Source organism: Triticum aestivum, chromosome 2D, assembly GCF_018294505.1.
Source record: "Triticum aestivum cultivar Chinese Spring chromosome 2D, IWGSC CS RefSeq v2.1, whole genome shotgun sequence".
In the NCBI taxonomy this organism is placed as follows: Eukaryota; Viridiplantae; Streptophyta; class Magnoliopsida; order Poales; family Poaceae; genus Triticum; species Triticum aestivum.
The window spans coordinates 30837383-30860615 of record NC_057799.1 but is presented as its reverse complement, the minus strand read 5'-3'; the positions used below and the strand labels follow the sequence as shown (position 1 = coordinate 30860615).

Genomic DNA, 23233 nt, shown 5'->3' with positions numbered 1-23233 from the left:
TTGGGGTCCCTTGAGTTGGTGATGTCTGTCATGCCGGTGGGCTTGCGTTTTTGCGATCATGGCCGTTGCTCTCAGATTTTGCAAGTTCCTTCTATTCATGTGATATACTTCCATGCTTGTTGGTTGTTGATGCCTTGATGGTCATTGTTGTTCTTGGTTGGGGTGCTACTACTTTGCCTAGGCCACGGGTGGCCAGTCACATGTGCCAAGAACCTTTGATTGCTTGTCCATGTTTAGGTTGTGGGTTTGTGTTTTGGTCGCTTCTTCTACAGCGTGGTTTCGTTAGTGCCTCTTGTAGGTGTGTCAACTTCTTTCTATCTAATTAAGTGCGCGTCTATAGCTCGCCTGCAGCGAGAGCGAGCATCCCCTCGCCGCTGTGCGATGAACTACTAGGCCAACCCGTTAGTTGCTACCAACGTAAGTTCATTTTCTTTTATTTTTAAAAAATTGTTTGTGTTTCCAAAAAATTGATATTTATAATTATTTTAGTGAAAACTGTTCATCCCACATTAAAAAAAATATTGATTAGTGTAAAAATCTTGTTTGCACAACATTTAGAAAACGTTGATAACATTGAAAAAAGAACGTTCATGAAATTTTAAAAATGTTCTCGTGTTTCAACAAAATGTTTGCGACATTTCATAAGAATATTTATATAACGTAAATAAAGTTCACTTAGAGAAAATGTTTTGTATGATTCAAAAATATGTTCAAGTATATCCAAAGAAAATCATCACATTTCAAAAAATATTTCATACCATTCAATAAAATTTGGGGCGAGAAAGTACTACGCGTCGGCCGGTGGACGCCTCGCGAGCCGTCCAATTCGTGATACGAGCTGTCCGTATTCATTTCTCCTGCAACAAAGCCTTTGTTGCAAAATCTTCTCTTGTCGAATTTTTTGCAACAAGACTCTTGTTGCAAAACTTTCTATTCTCTAATTTCTTGTAACAAGACCCATGTTGCGTAACCTCTTCTTCTCTGATTTTCTGCAACAAGACCCTTATTGCAAAAATTACAACAACATCTCCGCCGCATCTAATTTTCTGCAAACAAGATGCATGTTGCAAAAACCGCAACACAACTTTGGCCGCGCCCGCACACTTGCGCAGTCATCGTTCACCGCCATCATTCTGCAACAACATCGTTGTATTAAAAAGGTTGAGGGAGAGAGACTTACATGGTCAAGCAGGCCACGCGAGGTGGCGGATGCCTCGCGCTAGATCGGTCGGCTGATCAGAATCATTTCCCATAAATCTTACGTGACATTTACATAATGTTCATATGTTCCAAAAAATGTTTGTGGCTTTCTTAAAAAAAAGGTTTATACTATGTATTAAAATAATCATGTAATATTAAAAATTCACTTCTTTATATTTTAAAAATATGTTCTTGACATTTAGAAAAAAAATGTCCACATAATATTGAAAAATTGTTCAATGTGTATTAGATTTTTCTGGTATTTATTGATATTAAATGTTCAACATATAGCAAAAATATTTTTAAAAACCCATTAATCATGTATTATAAAAATATTCAACATATATCAAAAACATTCTACACATGTATATGAAAAATGTAACATATATTGAAAAAAGTGGACATGTATTTGAAGAAGAAAAGCAAAAAAAGAAACCTGATAAAGAAACACAGAAGACCAACAATGAAACAAAGCAAAGTATTTTTTTTAAACAAACACAAAAACCCACAACAAAACCCGATGAAAACCACCACAGAAAACTACACGACAGCCAGTCGTGAAAGCTTCCCTAAAATCCCCTCCACCAAATAGACCTTCAATAACTTTTCACTAAAATAATTATAAATATCACATAGGCCTTCAAGAACCGTTGGGTGGCGGAAGCTCACGCAGCAGCACCCACCAACAACACACTCTCGCGTGCCCCTCTCTCAGCGATCCTTATTTGACCGAAATCACTAATTGAGGAGTACTCCTCGCAAAGATCACTTCTATCTTCCCAGGTTGTGACAAGTGGGCATGTTGCATATGCGTCACTTGTCGCAACCTGTGAGTTTTCCCTTTTTTCGTAGATCCGTTTATTCAAACGTTTTATCTCTTAAACCGTGCGTCTAAATCTCTAACCGTTTTCACCATTGGATTCCTCGCGTCGAGATCTTCAAAACTATATCTCATGTTGATAGGTTTTGATTATTTTTTCCAGAAAAAACCAGACGAAAAAACCAAACAGGGAGCATGTTTTTTTTTCCTTTCCGATAGTGGCACGACCGTGCCTCTCGCGAAATCACAACCATGCCTCTCGCGGAAGCAAAAACGTGCCTCTCGCGGAAGAAAAAAAAAATAGACAACGTGTTGTTTTTCGTTTCCGAGAGGGAGGGTCATGCCTCTCGCGAAAGCAAAACCGTGTCTCTCGCGGAAGCAAAACCGTGCCTCTGGCGGAAGAAAAAAACCCAAAAAACATGGTTTTTTTTTCCGAGAGGCACGGTCGTGTCTCTCGCGGAAGAAAAAAAACAGAAAACACGGTTTTTTCCGTTTCCGAGAGGCATGACTGTGCCTCCCTCAAAAGCAAAACCGTGCCTCTCATGGAAGAAAAAAAAAAGAAAACATGTTTTTCACGCAATTTTTTTGTCCAAAATCTAAGGAAGGCCGGTGGAAAACCAGAACGTCGAAAGAACCCAGAAAAAACCCGTTTAAAAAGCAGAAAATGCGTGCGGAAAAATAAAAAAAATCCAGAGGGAGCGCCCAGAGCGTGACAAGAGGCGTTGCCTGAGAGCGCGCCAAGTGGCACTGATCGTTGTGAGGCTCCCGAAGGAGTGCTCGTCAATGAGTTGCTCTCCTATTTGGCGCATAGGTCGCGCCTGAGCAACCTAGCACGAAGCCATCCAACCCCGATTGAGAGTTTGGGCCGGCCCATTTTAGTGTTTATTCCCCACCGGCTTAGGGTTTTTCTTTCCCTCCAGGTTTTTTGTTTTCTTTTTTCCTTATTACTTATCTTTTATGTTTCTTTTTTCCTTTTTGCTTTTCATTTCTTTCCTTTCATTTCTTTCTTTTTTACTTTTTTTTCATTTTTGCAAACATCTTTCAAGTTTTTGAACATTTTTTGAAATCTTCAATATTTTTTAACTTTATGAAATCATGAACATTTTTCAAAATCATTACTATTAGAAATTTGTGAACATTTTTTAATTCATGTACTTGTTTACAAATTCGTGAATATTGTTTTTAAACTGTGAACATTTTTTTGAAACTCATGAAAATTTTGCAAAAATTGGGATAATTTCGAAATTCAAAATATTAATTTTGTTTTGATGAACAGTTTTCGAAATGCGTGAACATTTTGTAAATTCATGAACATTTTTTAAAATTCCTGAAAATTTTATGAATCAATGAACTTTTTTTAATTCATGTACATTGGTTTTTTTGTGAACATTATTTAGAAATTCATGAACATTTTTTGAATTCGCGTACATGTTTTCGAATACGTGAACATTGTTCCTAAATCATGAGTATTTTTTGATTTCCTGAACATTTTTTCCAAAATCTTGAATAATTTTCTGAATATGCAAACTTTTTTTATCCACGAAGCATTTTGTAATTTCTTTAACAAATTTCAAATTTTACTGATATATTTGGATTTTTAATCCTGAATTATTTTATAGAAGAAAACCTGATATAGAAATAAAGAAAAAAATAAAAAATAGTGGGAGTCATGTGCTGTGCCTGGGTTGGTGCAAAAGGGCGCGCGCAAGGGGGGTTGAGGGCGGTGATTGCGCGCTTCCCTATTTCTCAGCGCATACTGTGCCAAACAGGAGGTCCCCTCTCTCACTCTGGATCCCATTCCAATAGATGCAACCTCATCAAATATTCGAGATGCGAGCTATGAAAAAGACAAATTCAGAAATGAATAGTGATTGTTCGGTACTATTCAGTGCTAATTTTGTTTTTTCACAGCTCACATTCGTAATGTTTTTGAACTTGAAATTTTGCATGTCAATAGAAAATCACCCTTTTATCATCACGTTTTTTTTAGATTTTTTCAAAACTCTGAAACATCGTTTTCGCACGGTTTTTACAAGTTCACACCGAACGTTGGTTTCCATATAATATTCTCGCCACCGACTCCGCAACGGAACGAGCACGCCACACCATGCGACCTCCCCCCCCTCCCCTTTCTTCTTTACTCCCGCCCTTGCGTCAACACGGGACAGAGGGGCAGGACTTGGTCGCCATGCTGTCCATGGAGAGGGGAAACGTCGCCCAAGCCATCAGCACCGGCGCCGCCGAGAAGAAGCTCGTCCCTAGGTAATACCTCTTTGGAGGGGTTCTAGATCTCGTTCCGTTTCGGGATTTCATACAATGGATTCTTCTATTCTTTTCCATTTTCTGAATCCCTTGCTTTTGGAGGCTTGCGGAGTGCGGTCATTCTCTTTCGGTTTGGGCATGTCCCCCTCCAAAACGTGCTAGCTCTTTGTTAACATGGCTTTTCTATTCTCTTCTATGTTGAAAAGACAATGCTAGCTAGCTCCTGTTGGTTTCATGAAAAATAAATAATCGTGAGCACCTCGATAAGATGAGGATATGAAGAACGGGGCCAGAATCTCGGGCCATTGATGCACTTGCCACCAACGGTCTATTTTAGGGGGAAACGTACCATCACATGCAGGCATGTGCATTTGGAATCGGTCATGCAGTGTGTCCAAGTTCTGATCCTAGAAAAGAAGGCCCAAGTGGGTCTCGACTCTCTCAGCTTTTATTTTTTCGCACAGAAATAACGCTGGGAGGCCCACATGTCAGAAACAGCAAAATTCACATTGAGAAAAAATAATGACCACGGGCCTTTGAACCTAGAAAGGTAACATGCGCGCGCACGTAACCAAAACAGCCAATGTGACATTACGTGCACAAGTGGGATAGGTGCTTTCTATATCTTTTGCTAACAGCGTAAATTAATTAATTTTAGCTCATCACATGAAAAAGGTACCCAGGGGGCTCGAACCAGCCACCTGAAGATCTCAGGAATTCGAGATTAACTACCGGAGCCGCCAAAATTTGTTTGCGAAATACGCTATTGTACTGAGACCATTTATATAGGTAAGGGCCACGCTAGTCGCCGGCGCGCCGGCCTAACCGGTTCGGCCGGTCGAGCCCCAATCGTATGATCCAGCGAGCAGCCATTCGATCTGCGCATTGACTTCCCCTCCCCTTCTTCCTCTCCGCATGCAGCGCGGGCGCTGCTCCCTGTCGCCTGCATGTCTTCCTGGCCCGCCAGCAACCACCCCCTCACCTGTGCCCCCTCTCCCCGCCGCTCCTGCGCTGCTGGATGCTGGAGTCGCCGCCGTTTTCCCTCATGTTTCTCTCCGGATCCACGCATGCAGCAAAAACTTCGCTGGTGTGTTGGAGCTCCCCCTCGGTATAAAAGAACCATTAGCCTATGTATATTTTGTTTTGAGCAAATTAGCCTATGTATAAGAAACAATCTTCGTCGGGTGTTAGTTTGCACTATCAGGATAGGAGGTCGCTGGTTTGACTGCTGGACCTTTTTCATTCGAGTTTAGAGTTTTCATTTATGCTGTTAGGCCAAACTGGTACAGAATTATTTATTCTTGTAGAGCACTAAATGTCATCAGGCCGGGTAGTTAATTGCCAATTGGGTCGCACCTTTTTCATTTGTGTTTAAAAATAATAACTTATGCGGTTAATCTAAAGAATGGATAACTTACCGATCCCACTTCAACAACCAATGTCGTCGGTTGTTTTGGTAAGGTGCGCTTCGAAATATTTGACAGTTTCTCCTCTTAATGGGATTTGTGTTGTTTCTGGCAGGTGGGCCTCCCAGTGTTATTTTGTGTGAAAAAAACTGATTTTTTTGGCAAAAAGAGCAGGCCACACAACGTGTCTCCATCGTCCGGTCACTGACAGCGGCCCCATGCCCGCTGGCACGCCTAGTCAGCGCCAAGGATGTATAAAAACGAGTTTTGCACCATATTTGCACCACAAAGCCAAGTTTTTGCACCACTTTAATGTACATCACAACTTGTAGAACTAAAGTGATCATTCACGCCAAGTTCTAGAACCAGTGATGTAATTGACTCCACAAAAAACTCAAAGACTGACCAAGTTGCTTGCTATCTTCGTGATATCAGGTGTGAGCTGTAGAGAGTTGACATCGATCTCCAGTTCTCCACTGACTGGCCACCAACTGGGCCGGCACCGCATCACGTACATATTTATTGCCTGTGGCGTCATATTTGAAGTTACAGAACTGTGATATTTGATTGATTGTGAATAGTGTAATATTGTGGAAAGATTTGCCTCTTTTTCTGCCAAAAGGTTTATACAAGTTAAAAGACTAATATTTGACGAACTGTCGAATTCTGTTATATGATCTAACTCTAATTACAAGTAAATAAAGAGGAGGTTTCTGAGTGTTAGTAAAAATAATAAGACCAAAGGCGTCTCTCGGGAGTCTCAGAAAACAAAACCCCAAAGCAGGCACCTTCCTCTCGCTCGCTGTCCACCAACCAGACCCACTAGAGAGTTGATATAGCTTAATCTCCACTCACTAATTGACCACGCCAACTGGATCGGCGCCCCATCGCGTGCTTATTAATTGGCAGTGCCGTCGTGATCCACATCTACACATCTTGTCTGAGCTAAGCTGGATCATATCGCCTCAGTCTCACCCCTCCCTCCCTCCATCCCGTGAAGAACAAGGATCATTTGCATGGCATCATCCAGTTCAAGCTCCGGGTCCAGCTCCAGGTTAGTACCTACATCTCGATCCAGATGTTTCTTGTTCCTCTTGACTGATATTGTCAAGCATTCCTCTAATAAATACTTACATAATATAGCTACGTTCCTGCTTATCTGATGCGGCTTAAAGCTTAATAGGAACGATCTGATTCGATCTTCATTTGTATGCATGTAGTCTTACAAGCAGAGACAGCTGGGCTACTATAGGTAGCAATGGAGGTACGGAGCCAACAAATTTAACCATCCGAATACTACAGGACATCACGGATAATTTCTCTGAGGAACGATCACTTGGTCAGGGTGCGTATGGAAAAGTTTACAAGGTATGATTCGTTCGTGATGTGCTCTTTATGATTGTATCCAGTTCTCTTGTGAATATGTGTGCCAAATTATGCAATATACCCTAGTAATGAATTGCTACCATCACAGCCGGTTTTCGTGCGAGTCTCGTTTGGGACGTTGACCAGAAATTACTTTTTTTTTGCAAAAACAGAAATCAGTTTCTTGGAGAAAGGGGAGTTGTTCCCCTTCCTCCTGTTATTCTACCATCAACCATGCATGTCGCTACAGCAAGCAGCATAAAAGCAATTCAAAATATCGTTCTGCCTGTTTCCAATTACCGGAGTTTTAGCTACACAATGCCAGCGGCTAAGCCAGGATTTAACGTAAGCTAGGAGGGGGTGGGGGGCGAAAAGATCAAATCTCATGCAAGAACCAGTGGTAAGAACACATAACAACATTTGTTTCCAAATAATGTCACCTGTATAATTTATCTAAGATATATAAGCAGAACGATGCATATTGTTAAAACTGCCTCTTCAAGTTTAGGCTTACATTTACGATTATACGAGTTAATAGTCTGCTCTAATCTTAATTTCTCTTCATTTAAAAATAAGGAAGTATAGCTAAACCGGAACAAATGATGAATTAGGTCTATACTAATTTAAGGCATAAAAACAGATTAGATGCATGTATCTATATCTATATCTATATCTATATCTATATCTATACCTCTATATCTATATCTATATCTATACCTATTAATAAAGGGGCTATTGCTTCTTACCACCGTAATTTCGTCCGTTTTTGGTCCGTCCATCTTGCCTATATTATATTTTCTCTACCTGAGGTGGTACTAATCTATATAGCTGTCCATATATCAAAAACATCACGTTTGCTGCGTTCCTATCACACTTGGGCCTGCAGGTGGTTGTGGGCCGCACACAGCTGGTTGGTGTGGGCCGAACAAAAAAGAGTAGGATTGGGGTTACGAACTCCAGATCTCAGCAGCCATCTTGAGGGCTGCTGCCACATGGGCTATGCAATACCCATATGAAATAGTTGATTCATCGTACAATTTAACGATCCCACATCGGTTATATTTACAAAAAATTACCAATTTATATACGTAGATAAATTTGCCTGATCATCAGCGAGCCACGTGGAGAAGAGGGTAAAGTGAAAGTCATCCCATAATAATAAGGAAGGAAAGGAGGGATTCGGTAGTTAATGCCGAAAATAAAGAAGAAAATAAAAAAGTAAAGGAAGAAGGAAAGAAAGAAAAAGAAAGAGCCTGTGCGTAGTTTTTCCCCATCCACCGCGTCCCAGTCCGTGAATGCATGTTATATAAATCATAATAAAAAATTATTTATTTGTTGTTGGTCATGTACAATATTTTTCTCAGAATAATAATAATGAAAAAGGGAGCCCCGTTTAAAAATGGGTGGTTGATTGCTGCTTTAAAACAACAGAATTCTAAAATGCGCATATATGAACCGGATTGTAGACCCGCATGCAACGATTGATTTATAACATAAGGGCAGTACTTCCGTCTAATAATATATTTACGCCAATTCTTTCTCCCGATGTAAACATGTTCTACAAGTTTGACAAAAGTTTTCTTCATACTTGAAGCAAATTTCTATATCTTCATGTCATAGGAGCCGTAGTTTTCAGGTCATCAACACACCTGACACAAGTAACTTTAACTTGCGAAAAGCAAGAAAACCTAACAACTTTTGTAAGTTTGACAAAGTTTCCCCGCAGAAAAAAAACAAGAATCTAGACATTTGTATTCTTACTTTTAGTGAAACAACTAAATTTCACAATGTTGCTAGGGATGAGAGTAATCTTATTTGTGACCTTTGTCGGAGTTGAATACAGAAGGTGGCACATACTGGCATGCGATGCAGGTTTTGTATATTTTTCCGCCTGACACCAAAGTACAAAGAGTCGGCGGGGAGCCCCTGTTGTGCGCGACACAAACTCCATATTTTCTCTATTATATTAGTCAGGGATGAAGGAGTTTTGTACAACGCTCGTAATATCATTGGACACGAATAGTGCTACGCTACACAATCCCTAAACAAAGCCAAGACTGGTTCATGGAAATTTGTGTTGCCTATGTAGTGAAGAAAATACGTTGTACTAAAATGGAATTAACATTGTGAAAGATGTGAAGAGATACTCGCTACCACGAAGATATTTCTGTGAGTCACCTTGAGTACCCTTACGAAATACTTTCACGTTTATGTTTTTGCGCAACTTATCTTTTCATGGCAGTGTGGATGATTTCAAAGAGTATGTTGATGTCATAATGTCTCGCGGTGGGTGGTGGGAGGAGGCGGAGGGGGTCTTGAGCCATTGTGTTAGGGAAGTTTGGGTTTTCTCTCCCGTTGCAACGCACGGGCCTTTTTGCTAGTATACCTTAGAAAACGATCTGGCCGAAGGAAGAGGTGGATACGGACGTGCGAAAAGCCGGCGACCGTAATAAGCGGCGGCGGTTGCAGCATCGATTACTGGATGTCTGGGTTCATATTGGCTGGCCTCCAATCCGCCGGTGTCAGGCCGTGTGCCGCGTGCGATCGTGGATGGCGTCAAGGCGAGCGGCGGCAGAGGCAAAGGCAACGCCCTAGACTCTCCATGATAGAGGAAGTGCGCCAATCGACAAGTGGAATGGCACGGGTCGGTTCCATCCCCAGTGCCCGTTCCCGTGTTTAGATTGCTGAAGGAATCAGAACCCACCGATTCCAGGGAACGGCATATTCCCTGTTTATGCCGAACCTGGACGTTCCTCCGAATCGGCCGGACCACGCGGAACGCCTCACTCGCTCGCGTCCCCCTCCCCTTCTCCCCGACTCACCCACCCAGCGCCCCAACCACCCACGACCTGTGCCCTCCTCTCTCTCCCTCGATGGCCATGGCGGCGGCCGGAAGTGCAGCCTCGCCGGTGTCTCCCGCCCCTCGCCCCCCTCCCCCCCACACCTCGATCTAGGATCTGGCGGAAGGAGGAGGCGAGCACTCTGCTCCATGGCGCGATCCTCGAGATCCATCGGCGAAGGAGGCCGGGGAGGCCACGCTGCCGCCGCGCTCGCGCGGCACACCGGGAAACGTCGCGCTGCCGCTCTTGATGGACCAGACGCTCCAAGCGCGGGCCGTGATGGAGTAGGCGATCCAAGCTGCCTGTGCCATGGTGATAGGAAGGACGCCGCTGTTGATCTTGTGGATTGGAGGAGCAAGGCTGCGGTCAAGATCGGACTAGCAAGCTGCATTTTTTGCTTGTAGCAATCAGACATCTGCAGACTTGGTATTTGGGTAGTTACTGTTGATCTTGTGTTTAACTCTGAATCTTTTCTTTTCTGTTTCTCTGTGATTTGTTTTTGACAGCATGTTCAAGCCTAGTTGATGCTCGCATCGCTGTTCTGAAATAGTATAGTTCAATTTTTATCTGCCTTTGACTGAAACCAATCCGATTCATAGTGAGATGAATAAACTCATTTCATTCCATCTCACAAACCAAACGCCAAAATGTAACCATTCCATTTCTCCGAATTGCCACTACCGAACACAAGGACGGAACCGACCCATTCTAGTGGAATGGAACCATGACATTCCATTCCACTTCGTTCTCGAACCAAACACACCCAAGATGCATCACATCGACCAAACGCAGGGAGCAGGCACACATTTTCAAAAGGGCTGGGTTGCTTTAGTTTTTGGTGCGTTGGTCAAGCCTAATTGCGTTTACTTCTGGACATTAGCAAAGCGCACACCCCTCAAAAAAATACTAGCAAATGACTCAACGGGAAAGCGCACGAGAATTATTTGTTTGAACCGCTGAAAACCGCGCAAAAGAGCAAAACCAGCACCTGAAAATCGTTGCGTGTGTGTGTGGGTGTGGGTGGGTTGGGGGGGGGACACATCGGGGTACTCGACACATCGCGGTGATTTGGCTCACAACCGTGGATGCTTTCCTTATACTCCCTCCGTCCGAAAATACTTATCGGAGGAATGGATGTATCTAGACATATCTTAGTTTTAGATGCATCCATTTATATCCATTTCTGCGACAAGTATTTCCGGACGGAGGGAGTACATTATTGGATATGCGCCCTAGAGCCCATCCCGGCTGCCTCTGTCACCGGATCTGGTCATGGTGGTCTCCATGAAAGCTAGATCTGCGTGTAAATGAGTCGATGAGGGACTTGCAGCACACTGATCTACCTGCAACCTGCAGCTGGTTTTGTCACCCTGTTCATTCTTTGGAGTGTCTTGTCGTCTCTCCCGTCTCAACACTGGCGAGTTCAATGAATGTGTGTGTGTGTGTGTGTGTGTGTGTGATTACCGGATCTAAGCATGGCAAGGGAGGTTTCTCTCATCTTTATCCTGGTTGTACACCACCAAGATCAACACGTTCACATCAAGCCTCTTCTAGTGCATTGAATAATTGAGCAATTTTTAATTAAGTTTACTCCAAAAAAATAGTAGATTAAACACGATTACCATAATAGAGATGATAATCGAATTAAATAACAAATTGTTGAAACTAGGCATGCAAGCATGAACAAAATTAACAAACATGATATCCACATCGATTGCTACTGCTAGTGGACAGAACACAAACCCTAATAGAAGGGATACGAAAACATACGGTAGAACGAAAGAAGAAGCATTTGCAGTCACATCACCATCACCGAGCATCATGTTGTGGAGGAGGTGGTCGACGTTGGAGAAGAAGTCATCATCTATAGCCACAGCAAGGCAGCCGGTCGAGGAGGAGGGCGTGTGTATGTACCCTTTTCTCAAGCTCTTAGTGGTATGTGGAACAACTTCCCTTATAAGTTGGCATCACACAATATCCACTAACGTGGTGGGACTAAACTTCCCACACACCCTTGTTATGCATGAATTAGTCATATGGTCCTCTGGGATTTCCTTAGGAATTATTGATATAATTAATGGGCTGAAGCTCTATAATTCCAACCCAGCGTTGTCGACTTCACCACTTTGTTCTCATTGTCATATATCTGACGACCCTATAATCTTCATCCTCGCCCGACAGCAAGTCATCAACGCCGGCCAAAGCTAGCTAGGTGGTACAAGTTCGGTAAACTAATCGATTATGATAGCCCACACACTTCTATTGGTACTATATAACCCTAAAAATAAAAATTCTGATGGTACTAAAACTGGACAACGTACCAAAAAATGCATGATACGTACTTACATCTTTTTTTTCTGTCATTGTTTATATCGAGTGCTGACATTCGGTCTTGATTAGGGGGTGCATGAAAATGGAGAAAAGATTGCTGTAAAGTTGCTTCATAATAATATGCAAGTAATTGATGACAAACTATTCAAGCAAGAGTTTACTAACCTTATGATGCTCAACCATGAGAATATTATCCGATTGGTTGGCTACTGCTATGAAACACAACATCAGGATATGGAATTCCAAGGAAAAATAATTTTTGGTGAAATGATATGTAAAGCGCTTTGTTTTGAGTATATGCACAAGGGAAGCCTTCAGAAGCATCTTTATGGTATGAGGCTGCTCCACTTAGATTATGTTATACATTTAGCATGTGAAACAAAGGTATTCATTTGAATTTCTCTGGCGCACTTGTACTTATTTAACTTTTACGGAGGAAACACAAGGGCTTGACTGGGACAAACGTTACAAAATCATTAAGGGGACTTGTGAGGGCCTAAAATACCTCCACGAAGGATTCAAAGAACCAATTTACCATTTGGACCTGAAACCAGAAAATATATTGTTAGATGAGTATATGATGCCAAAGCTTGCTGACTTTGGTTTGTCCAAGCTTTTTGGTGAAGAACAAACTAGAGTCACACAATCTCCTCTAGGAACAATGTAAGTCAATGCATCCCCCCATCGAATAAATCATGTTCATTTTTTCTTAATGTTTGTGCGGAATGAATGAATCCCCTGTCCATTGAACTATATTTTTCTTTCAAAATGGAGATAACACCGGCCTGACAAACTATACTACCATATTCATTAATTCCATGCACTTCTATTGCCATGCACAGTGGATACATGCCGCATGAATACTTATTTAAAGGCATTGTCTCGAAGAAGGTAGACATATTCAGCTTGGGTGTTGTAATGATAAAGATTATTACAGGGCCTAAAGGGCACTCCAGAAGTGCCGAAATGCCTTACGAAGAATTTCTTGATGAAGTAAGAAACACTATCTCGTCACTTCAAAAACAATATCAATGCTTATCTTAAAAAAATATTACTCTATGATTTACATGTGCAAAGTTTCACCCTTGTGTTACACTTGGATTACACAGGTACAGGAAAACTGGAGGAACAGATTCCAGGCAACATTAAGTTCATCCCAGCCACTAGAAGGTTACTGTCAGCAAGTGAACATATGCACTAAAATAGCACTCAGCTGCATGGAGACTGATAGGCACAAAAGGCCCACAATATTGGATATCATAGATAAATTGAATGAGACTGAAACTATGATTGATGAGGTAAATTTTCATTGTTAACATAAAATCATTCACACGTTTATTCACCACTAAAGGTATACAATGAAACTTTGATCTGGTTGATCTGATTATATACCTATACAAGGAAAATACATCTTACAAGCAGGTGTATATATACTATTTTATTATTTTTAGTGTGTTCATATACCACATTTAAGATATTTCAAAGCGAGCTACAAGAAAAAATGCAGTGAGTTCAGAGTTGTTACCACATTTATGAAATACACATTTGTACGTAAAAATGTATATACTAAAAATATGGTGTATACTAAAAAGGTAGTATATATACAACATATACTACATACATACTACATGTACATATGCTCCAGTAAGGCAATAATATGTAGCACTATTCTAAGCATGAGCGTAGAATAGCTTATTATACCCCTTGTAATGTTATATACAAAATCTTGTAAAACAGTGTACAAAATGTAGTAATTCTAAAATAATGTTTTTTACTATCCAAGTTTGTAACTGTTACATTTTACAAAAAAATATAGTATGGCTATTCTACATTTTACAAAAAATTATACAAAATATAGTAATATCGTATACAAAACATGGCATGTTTTTAAACATATTACATCATGGGACAGAGGGAGTAGTAGTTACTAATTGTAAAAAAAAAATCAGAATTACTACATTTTGTACATTATTTTACTATATTTTGTATATAAGAATAAGCTATTCTAGCCTCGTTAGGGCAAGTCATATTCATTAGTGCATTGCATACAACCGACGAAATAATGACTTTCCATGTTTTGTTTGCATGCACTAGTACTCTCAATGATCAATATTGCGTTAAAAATATATTATGTTGATTTCATAGCAATAATCCCTTTCCAAAACAAAATTGCGTGGTGTTTCTTCTATAGTAATCCATGGCAGTAAATTCATAAATGATTCCTTTCACTAAACACTTATACTATAGTCTCGTTAAAAAGGGTCTGAACACTCGTACTTTGGTACATATATAACCAATGATATATTCTATGTTTCAGATACCTACAAATGTAGTCCAATATATTTTTTAGTGCATATACTCAAATCCTGCACAAAAAAAGTGCATACCTCGAATAATATTATATCTAATGATAATATACACATGCCATAAGTAACACCAGCTTCCCTTAAAAAAATAACACCAGGTTTTGAATCCTTTACTGAGTGAATTCTAACTGTCATCCTTAATTGTAGTACTATCTCACAGTCGTTTCTCCTTAATTGTGAGTCATCGGGCTCCACCCTATCATTGGAATTCATTTTTGGTATGTTGTTGCAGAACTACTTAACTAGTAATCCTACATGATTATCACTTGTATATCTACTCAGGATTAGTATAACAAGGTTACAATTATGTTGGGGAACGTTGCATGGGAAGTAAAAAAAAATCGTATGCTCACCAAGATCAATCTAGAAGATGACCATCTAGGAGAGGAGAGATTGGATTCACATATCCTTGTAGATCGCTAAGCGGAAGTGTTAAGAAATGTGGTTGATGTAGTCGAACGTCTTCGCAATCCAATCATGATCCGTCCACGAACTCCCGATCAAGTGTGAACGGACGACACCTCCGAGTTTAGCACACGTGCAGCTCGGCGGCGCCCCCTCCTTCTTGATCCAGCAAGCGAGAGAGGGGGTAGATGAGATCGGGACCAACACGACGGTATATGATGGTGGTGGTGGCAGCGGAATTCCGGCAGGGCTTCGCCAAACGCGTACCAGTGAAACATGAGAGGATTTGGGAGAGGTAACGGGCAAGGGTCGAAGGGTGGCTGCCCCCAATGCCTCCCCACCTTTATATAGGCGTGGAGGGGGCTGGTGGCTTTCCCTACAAGGCCCTAGGGTTGTTGGCCAAAGGGGAAGGGAGGAAATCTGACCTTTCCTCCCCCACCGATCGCTACCCCCCTTTTTAGGGATCCTGATCTTATCCTATTGGGATATGATACTATTCCTTTTAAGGGAGGATCTTGGTGCGCCTAGGCCAGGGTTGTGGGGACTTTCCCCACTACCCATGTTCATGTGGGCCCACCTGCACACTCTGGAACCTTCTAGAACCTTTCCGGTACAATACCGAAAAAACTCGATTTTTTTCCGGAACCCCGATAACAACTTTCCATATATGAATCTTTACCTCCGGACTATTCCGGAGCTCCTCGTGATGTCCGGGATCCCATCCGGGACTCCGAACAACCTTCGGACTTTCCACTATTAATATCTCAATACTACCCTAGCGCTACCAAACGTTAAGCGTGCGACCCTACGGGTTCGAGAATCATGTAGACATGACCGAGACTCCTCTATGGTCAATAACCAATAGCGGGACATGGATGCACATATAGATTCCTACATATTCCACAAGGATCTTTATCGGTTGAACCACGATGTCAAGTATTCAGGTAATCCCATATACAATTCCCTTTGTCCGGTGATACGTTACTTGCCCGAGATTCGATCGTCAGTATCTCCGTACCTAGTTCAATATCGTTACCGGCAAGTCTCTTTACTCGTTCCGTAATACAAGATCCCGTGACCAAAATCATTACTCACATGCTTGCAAGCTTCTTGTAATGTTGTATTACCAAGAGGGCCCCGAGATACCTCTCCGTCATACGGAGTGACAAATCCCAGTCTTGATCCATGCCAACTCAACAGACACCCTCGGAGATACCTGTAGAGCATCTTTATAGTCACCCAGTTATGTACAAACAAGGTACTCCTCCGGTGTCAGTGAGTTGCATGATCTCATGGTCATAGGAACATATACTTGACATGCAGAAAACGATAGCAATAAACTTGATACGATCATATGCTACATTTATAGTTTGGGGGTTGTCCATCACATCATTCTCCTAATGATGTGATCCACACATGACAATCAGCTAGGAAACCATAGCCATCTTTGATCAATGAGCTAGCCCGGTAGAGGCTCACTAGGGATATGTTGTTGTCTATACATCCACACATGTATTTGAGTTTTCAATCAATACAATTATAGCATGGATAATAAACGATTATCATGAACAAGGAAATATAATAATAATCACTTTATTATTGCCTCTAGGGCATATTTACAACAAATTAGGCTCATCCGAATGCTCTACTTTGTCATGGTGGTAAGCCATGGAACATTGATAAAAAAACCCGGTGTGGCAAGCAACTGTGTAGAGAGATGGTTTTGGTGTCTCGAAGAAGAAACGACGTAAGAACAAAACCCTATGTATATTTTCATCATGTGGTCGTCCTTTATTCCTACCCAAATGTTCACATAAGATCCTAAAACTACTTGAAATGAAGAAATATTATTCAGAACAACTAAGAACCTATTCATTGGAGAGTTTATTTCCTAGGACTCCTTGGCACTTGCTGTAAGCACACATGCATTGGGCCTTAATTATGATATCAAACAATAGAGCATGCATGGTCATTTGTCATATGTTCTTGGATCTGATGCTTCTTTTCTTGAGATTTGCCCACATAATAGATTGCATGAAAATTGACAAACATGCGTACACAACAAACTTTTACCAAGGGCGCGCGTCGCGTCCTTCTTTTTCTTTTTTTCTCTTTTCGATATTTCTCACAATGTTACAATATTGCAGCCCTGTGTACGTATATATAGATGAGCAGCTGCCGACCCATACAACCTAGACCTACACACACTCAACCTAGACACTACTAGCTCTAACCATCTCTCCACAATTTTGACTTGCCGAATTTACAGACCAACTCAAACATGACTTGGACTACCCAGCAACTTTGTGGAATACACCACCTGTGGACCATACCATCCACCCTAGCGAGATACATGTTAGCTATCTTGTGGAACACATAACCCTGTGGGCCAAACCATCCAATCCATCCTCATGCAGAGATATGACCTCATTAAAGAGACTCATTTTCACTGGTTTATCGCCCCCACATACTTGAACTTGATCCTCTCTTCAAGACATGTAGATGACATTTGACGCGCTTCATCAACGGATTCTCACATAGTCAAGCACTTGGACATAATGGCGACTACTCACTAACACACGACGACCGAGACGTGCTAACTCGCACGACAATTTGACTCCTCTGGGCGACGATCTTGTAGGATCTTTCGGTACCACACCTCGGCACCACAGCTCCCATCAACGGTTATCTTCCACCACTTGCCGACAATAGGTTGTCACCTTCCTCCTTGTTGGTTTTGTCATATCCTCTTCATTGCTATTTGCTAATACTACCCAGGAACTATACTGCCCGCCCGAAGACGCTAGTATGGTCGCCACCCCAAGGCAAGCACAGCTTCAAATCTTTGAACATTTCTCAGATATCAATTGTTTGCCTATGGATCGACCACATCAAAATCGACAACACGCGCACAATACTCTAGCCAAGTGCCTGCATCAAGCCCTTAGTTTTTCTCTTTATTTCGTTTTGATTTTCTACGGTGTTACAACTAACGCCCATACACCTGCATATATTCGTATTGATTTTCTATGATGTTACAACTCACGACCGTACACCTGCATATATATTGGGCGTGGACCGGCTAGCAAACCGACTGAAACTAGACTTCCAAGTACAACACAGACACTCCTAATTAATAAACCTACTAGGACACGTCTAGCTAGCTACTAGCTTGAGTATGCTACTATAATTAACGTATCTAGCTAAGCCTAGCACCAATACAAATTCAGCTAACACCACGTAGTCTTCTGCCTACGCTGTGATTATTCATAAGGAAAGATTATTCCTAACATCTTTGGTATCTGAGGGGAACACCACACATGCGTGCTATTTGTGCTGACGTTGAAACTTAATGTTTCTAGGCGTCTTCATGGTCGGAGTGTATGAGTTCATGGATGCGCGGAGACTTGGTAAGTTAACAGCCTATTAATTGTACATAGCTAGAATTTGGTAATGTTGAGTTAATTAGTCTGCATTGTTACCGCCTCGATTGATCGATGCATGACAAATGTAATATTCAGATGAAGTTAGAAGCCTTTACAAAATGTGAAGCAATTCCACGTGCAAAGACGTGCAGTGAGTTCCCTGTCATGCTGCGGATCACTGGGGAACAATGGCGTGGCGTGGAAGAGATGCCACGTGCAGGCGTGGACGTCGTGGTGGTGGTTGAAGTCGACTGGTTCATGGTGCGTCAAGGGAGGATGGATATCATCAAGGAAGCTCTTATGATTGTCATCGACAAGCTCGGCCCCAACGACCGGCTCTCCATCTTGTCATTCGAGGGTAACGTGCCCCGAATTATGAAGCTCACGTTCATGTCCGACCGAGGCCGGGATGCTTTGAAGCTCATGGTCAACGAGCTGTCCGCGAACCATAGCTACAACATAGTCGCTGCTCTGCAAGTGGGAGCTGAGGTATGTATGTATGTACTTTCATTGATGTGATAATTTCTTTTCCCGGGCATACAATATTATTTTTTTACTTCCATACGGTACCGCAATGTCTTCCTCTTATGTTGAATGCTTGTTCGAGTTGTTAGATTCTGAGAGATGGTCAAGCGGAGGAGGCGGGTGACAGTCGCATTGGCTGCATCATGTTCGTGTCGGATAGCAGTGACACGCGGATCAGGAACAGGTACAATGATGTAATCACCAAGGAATTTCCGGCTTACGTCTTCGGTCTGGGAGAGCAACACCACCCGGAGGTCATGAAGTACATAGCCGACATGACCGGCGGCACCTGCTCTTTCGTCGACTACGACCTCAACGAGATGAGAGATGCCTTTGAGCTGTTCATCAGCGGCCTCACAAAAATCGCCGCAACATCCATCAAGATCACCCTCAGGGCGCACGAGGGTGTGTCTATATCATCCATCTACTCCAGAGGATTCTACAACCGCGTGAGCTCTGACAGACGCTCCGGCGAGATACACGTCGACAACATGTACGCCGGCGAGCGGAAGAACTTCATCGCCTACCTTAGTGTCGCAGGTGGCAACAAGGAGAAGCTAATGACCGCTGGCGGACGGTACAGGAGCTTCATGGCACATCAGAAGCTGGCCGACACGGACGTCTTGGTCCTGCGACCAGGTTCGGCATGCTCACCTGGCAAGAACACCATCCACCCTCAGGTGGCGGCCGAGCTTGTGCGGATCGGGCTTTGGAATGGCCTGTTGGAGATAGGTAGAAGCGCTTATGAGCTGGAAGAGCTATGGGTCGGCATCAAGCGCTCTGAGGAGGGCGGCGGCGCAGCCAAGGAAACCTTGTTGGAGCTCGGTAAAGACGTGGCTGAAATTAAGAGAGAGTTCGCCGTCGGCCTGCCGCCTCCTTATTTTATTTCTTGGCTGAATTGCCACGAGTGGCAGCGTGCAACCACCAAGGGCACACGCCGCGTCTCCGGTGCTTTCACCGTGCCGGGGCAGCATGAAGATGCAGATGCAAAGGTTGACAACAGGGGCCACGATTAAAGCAAAGATGATCCATCTTCTTCTCCATATTTTTCATGTAATAATATATAGAACTACTGCTGTACCTGCGAGCTCCATTGTAAAGTTTGTTTTACTACATATCCCAAGAGTAAAGTTTGTTTTCAACTCTGTAGTCGGTACTCGGTAGTGTGATCCGACCTCGCAAACTCATAAATCTTATCGACAGCAGATTTCGTAGGGAAGGGAGTAATTAAGATGGTATCAAATGGGTAAGTTTTTGTCATGACAGTTCTCTGTAGCGTTGAACGAACAACTTCTATTTTTGGGTCATCTTCATCCTATATCGTATGTAATCTCGGGAGCAAAAGCAGTGCCCTACAATGAAGATGACCGAATTGTCCAGCTTTATATCTGCGCTTACCGTTCGAAATAACTCGTCGGCTGGTACGCTCAGGGTCAAGGATACGTTTGCGGTCAAAACACCCTATGACAAGAATCCCGTTACAACCAGTGATGACTCCCTCGATCAACTTACAACGCAATTTCCTAACAAAAGTTGAATTTTGTTACACTCCAATCTCTCATGCATACTCTATAGGAGTATAATATGCAGAGGAAATACATGTATCAACTTCATAGTTCTCAATAACAGTAGCTCATATAGGATGGGTTGAACCAGCGAACTGCCTACCATTTATACTACTATGATGACTACTATGGCAGGAACGGCCATACAACTTTGGTGAACCTACCTGACTTTGTCATGCAGAAGGGCCATCATATATACAACTAAGGCGGCCATATAACTCGTCTGTTCAACCAACTCATGAGATTAGCAAACCACAAAGCTCTAAAATGAAAATACAAATTTGGAGACTATACATACACCTTTCGGATAGAGTACATTCTAGTCTTAAGCATGTATTTGTAACATCATTATCTAATTTACAAATACACGCGTGACCAAAGTATAAAAAATAGCAATTTGAAAGTATGGTCTTGTGGAAAATGCTCCACCCCAAACACTGGGCACCAGCGCCTCCCTCCCCTCTTGCCGTCGCCGCAGGGAAAGGCCCGTGCGCCTTCCATCTCCAAACTACACCTCTCATGCTTCCCTCCCCACATCATCAATGGTGTCGCGAGCCTCCAGCCGTCGTGGTGGTGCGCCCGACACCTCCTCCTTTGTCCCTCCCTTCGACGTTCTCAACCGGATCATTGCTTCACATAGCCTGATCGGGGCCTCCGCATGCACGACCCTCCTCAGTTGTTGCGGGATCACGGCCTCAGCTCAAAGTTGTGCACCATCCTCCATAGGTTGTTTTAGGCTGGACTTGCGTGCCTCATCGCCGGATCCAGTGCTTAGCCCTCCCTTGCGTCTTGATCTGTATCCTTCATACAATCATCCTTGTGTTGCTATATGAGGTTGCGCGTTTCTGGTTGTTTTTGTTTGGTCATTTCCTGGTCGGTACGATAATGCTCCCAGCAGCCCTTGTTCACCACCCCTACCATCGGTCTGATCTCTCTTCTATAGATCTTCTTCTTTGGTTGGTTTCGTGGTGGTTGGCTCGGTGGCAAGTGTCGCATGCTTGTTGAGCTATTCATGGCTGTCTTGCCCTTGTGATGGTGCTATTTTTAGTGCATGGTTAATGTCATCTCTTTCATGGCACTCGTGCTCATGCAATTGGGGGTCCCTTGAACTGGTGATGTCTGTCATCCCGGTGGGCTTGCAGTTCTACTATCGTGGTCATTGCTCTCACATTTTGCAAGTTCCTTCGGTGCATGTGATATGCTTCCATGCTTGTTGGTTGTTGATGGTCACTTCTTACTTGGGGTGCTACTACTTTGTCTAGGCCACGGGTCACTGGCACATGTGCCAAGAACCTTAAGTCGCTCATTGTTGTTCTGGTTGTGGGTTTGTATTTGGGTTGCTTCATCTATGGCGTTGTTTGTTGTTTCGTTGGTGCCTCTTGTAGGCGTGGGAATTTCTCTCTATCTAACTAAATGTGCATCTATAGCTTGCCCGCAGCGAACGCGGGCATTCCCTCGCCTCTGTGTGGTGCACTAATTGGCCGACTCTTTAGTTGCTAGGAACTTAAGTTTGTTTGTTCATTTTTTCTTTTTCCAAATTTTGTTTGCATTTCAACAAAGGGTATTTAAAACTAATTTACCTAAATTTGAAAAGCGATCATCCAGCATTTAAAAAATATTCACTACTCTAAAATTAATGTTTGCACCAATTTTAAAAAATCATTCACAGCATTCAAAAACGAATGTTCATGACATTTAGAAAATGTTCACATGTTTCCAAAAAAAATGTTCGTGGCATTTCTTAAAAATATTTCATAATTTCAAAAAAATTGCGTAATTTAAAGATAACATTTCAAACTATTCATAAAAATTGTGTATTTACAAAAGTTTCCATCACATTTTCAAAACTGTTTAGACAATGTAAAAAGAATGTTTGTGCAGTTAGAAAATGTTTCATACCATTCAACAAAATTCACGTTATATTTGAAAAAAATCTGACATTCCAAAAAAATGTTCGCGAAATTTTCAAAAAATGTGTATACAATGTAATAACATGTCTGGATAATATTAAAAATTTATTTCATACCATCCAAGAATGTTCATGACATTTAAAGAAATTACTTCGAAATTTTCAGAAAATATGTTCGTGACATTTTTAAAAAATGTTAATACATTGCAGAAAGAATATTGACGTATTATTGAAAAATGTTCAATATGTATTAGAAAATGTTTTGCATTTATTTAAACAATATGTTCCAAACATATATTTAAAATATGTTAATAATATATCTAAAAATGTTCAACATATATAAAGAAATGTTACACTATATATGAAATATGTATAACATGTTTGAAAAATTGGACATCTATTTGAAAAAGAAAAACAAAGAAAACCAGTAAACAAACATTGAAAAGCAACAAAGGATGAAACATAAAAACCAAAGAGAAAAATAAAAATCTGTAAAGAAACATAGAAAACCACAACAAAAATTGATGAAAACCACCACAGAAAAAAACACACGAAAGTCGACATAATATCTAGCTTCTGTGTAAACCGCTCCCGCAAGTTCCATGTTGGGTGACCCTTAATTCATGCAGCCCTTCTGCATGATTCGAAACAAATATGGTCTCATTATCCGACGGTATTGCACGAGTTGGATCAGTCGAGAGGAACCATGGTTGGAGGGTGTCGGGTGGCATGAGGAAGGCGGGACAATGGCACGAGCCGACCTTAAGCCTGCAGAAACCCTGTACCTACCGCATTCACAACTCATTGTCGTGGA

The 23233-nt window shown here is 42.0% G+C and overlaps 1 protein-coding gene across 1 annotated transcript; it reads left to right on the top strand.

Annotated features, from left to right (window-relative positions):
• Positions 1 to 6632: 6632 nt before the first annotated feature.
• On the top strand, positions 6633 to 20087 carry LOC123048488 (uncharacterized). Its single transcript, XM_044471581.1, has 9 exons — positions 6633 to 6742; positions 6909 to 7056; positions 12294 to 12555; positions 12671 to 12887; positions 13067 to 13217; positions 13334 to 13522; positions 18358 to 18405; positions 18517 to 18909; positions 19035 to 20087. Exons 1-9 carry the CDS (start codon positions 6705 to 6707, stop codon positions 19959 to 19961), a joined length of 2373 nt encoding a protein of 790 aa, XP_044327516.1. The 5' UTR covers positions 6633 to 6704; the 3' UTR covers positions 19962 to 20087.
• The last annotated feature ends 3146 nt before the right edge of the window (positions 20088 to 23233 follow it).

Coding starts and splice junctions, on each gene's coding strand:
- LOC123048488 (XM_044471581.1), top strand. CDS start 6,705: ATGGCATCATCCAGTTCAAGCTCCGGGTCCAGCTCCAG. Junction 7,057..12,293: donor CGTATGGAAAAGTTTACAAG/GTATGATTCGTT, acceptor GGTCTTGATTAG/GGGGTGCATGAAAATGGAGA. Junction 13,523..18,357: donor CTGAAACTATGATTGATGAG/GTAAATTTTCAT, acceptor TAATGTTTCTAG/GCGTCTTCATGGTCGGAGTG.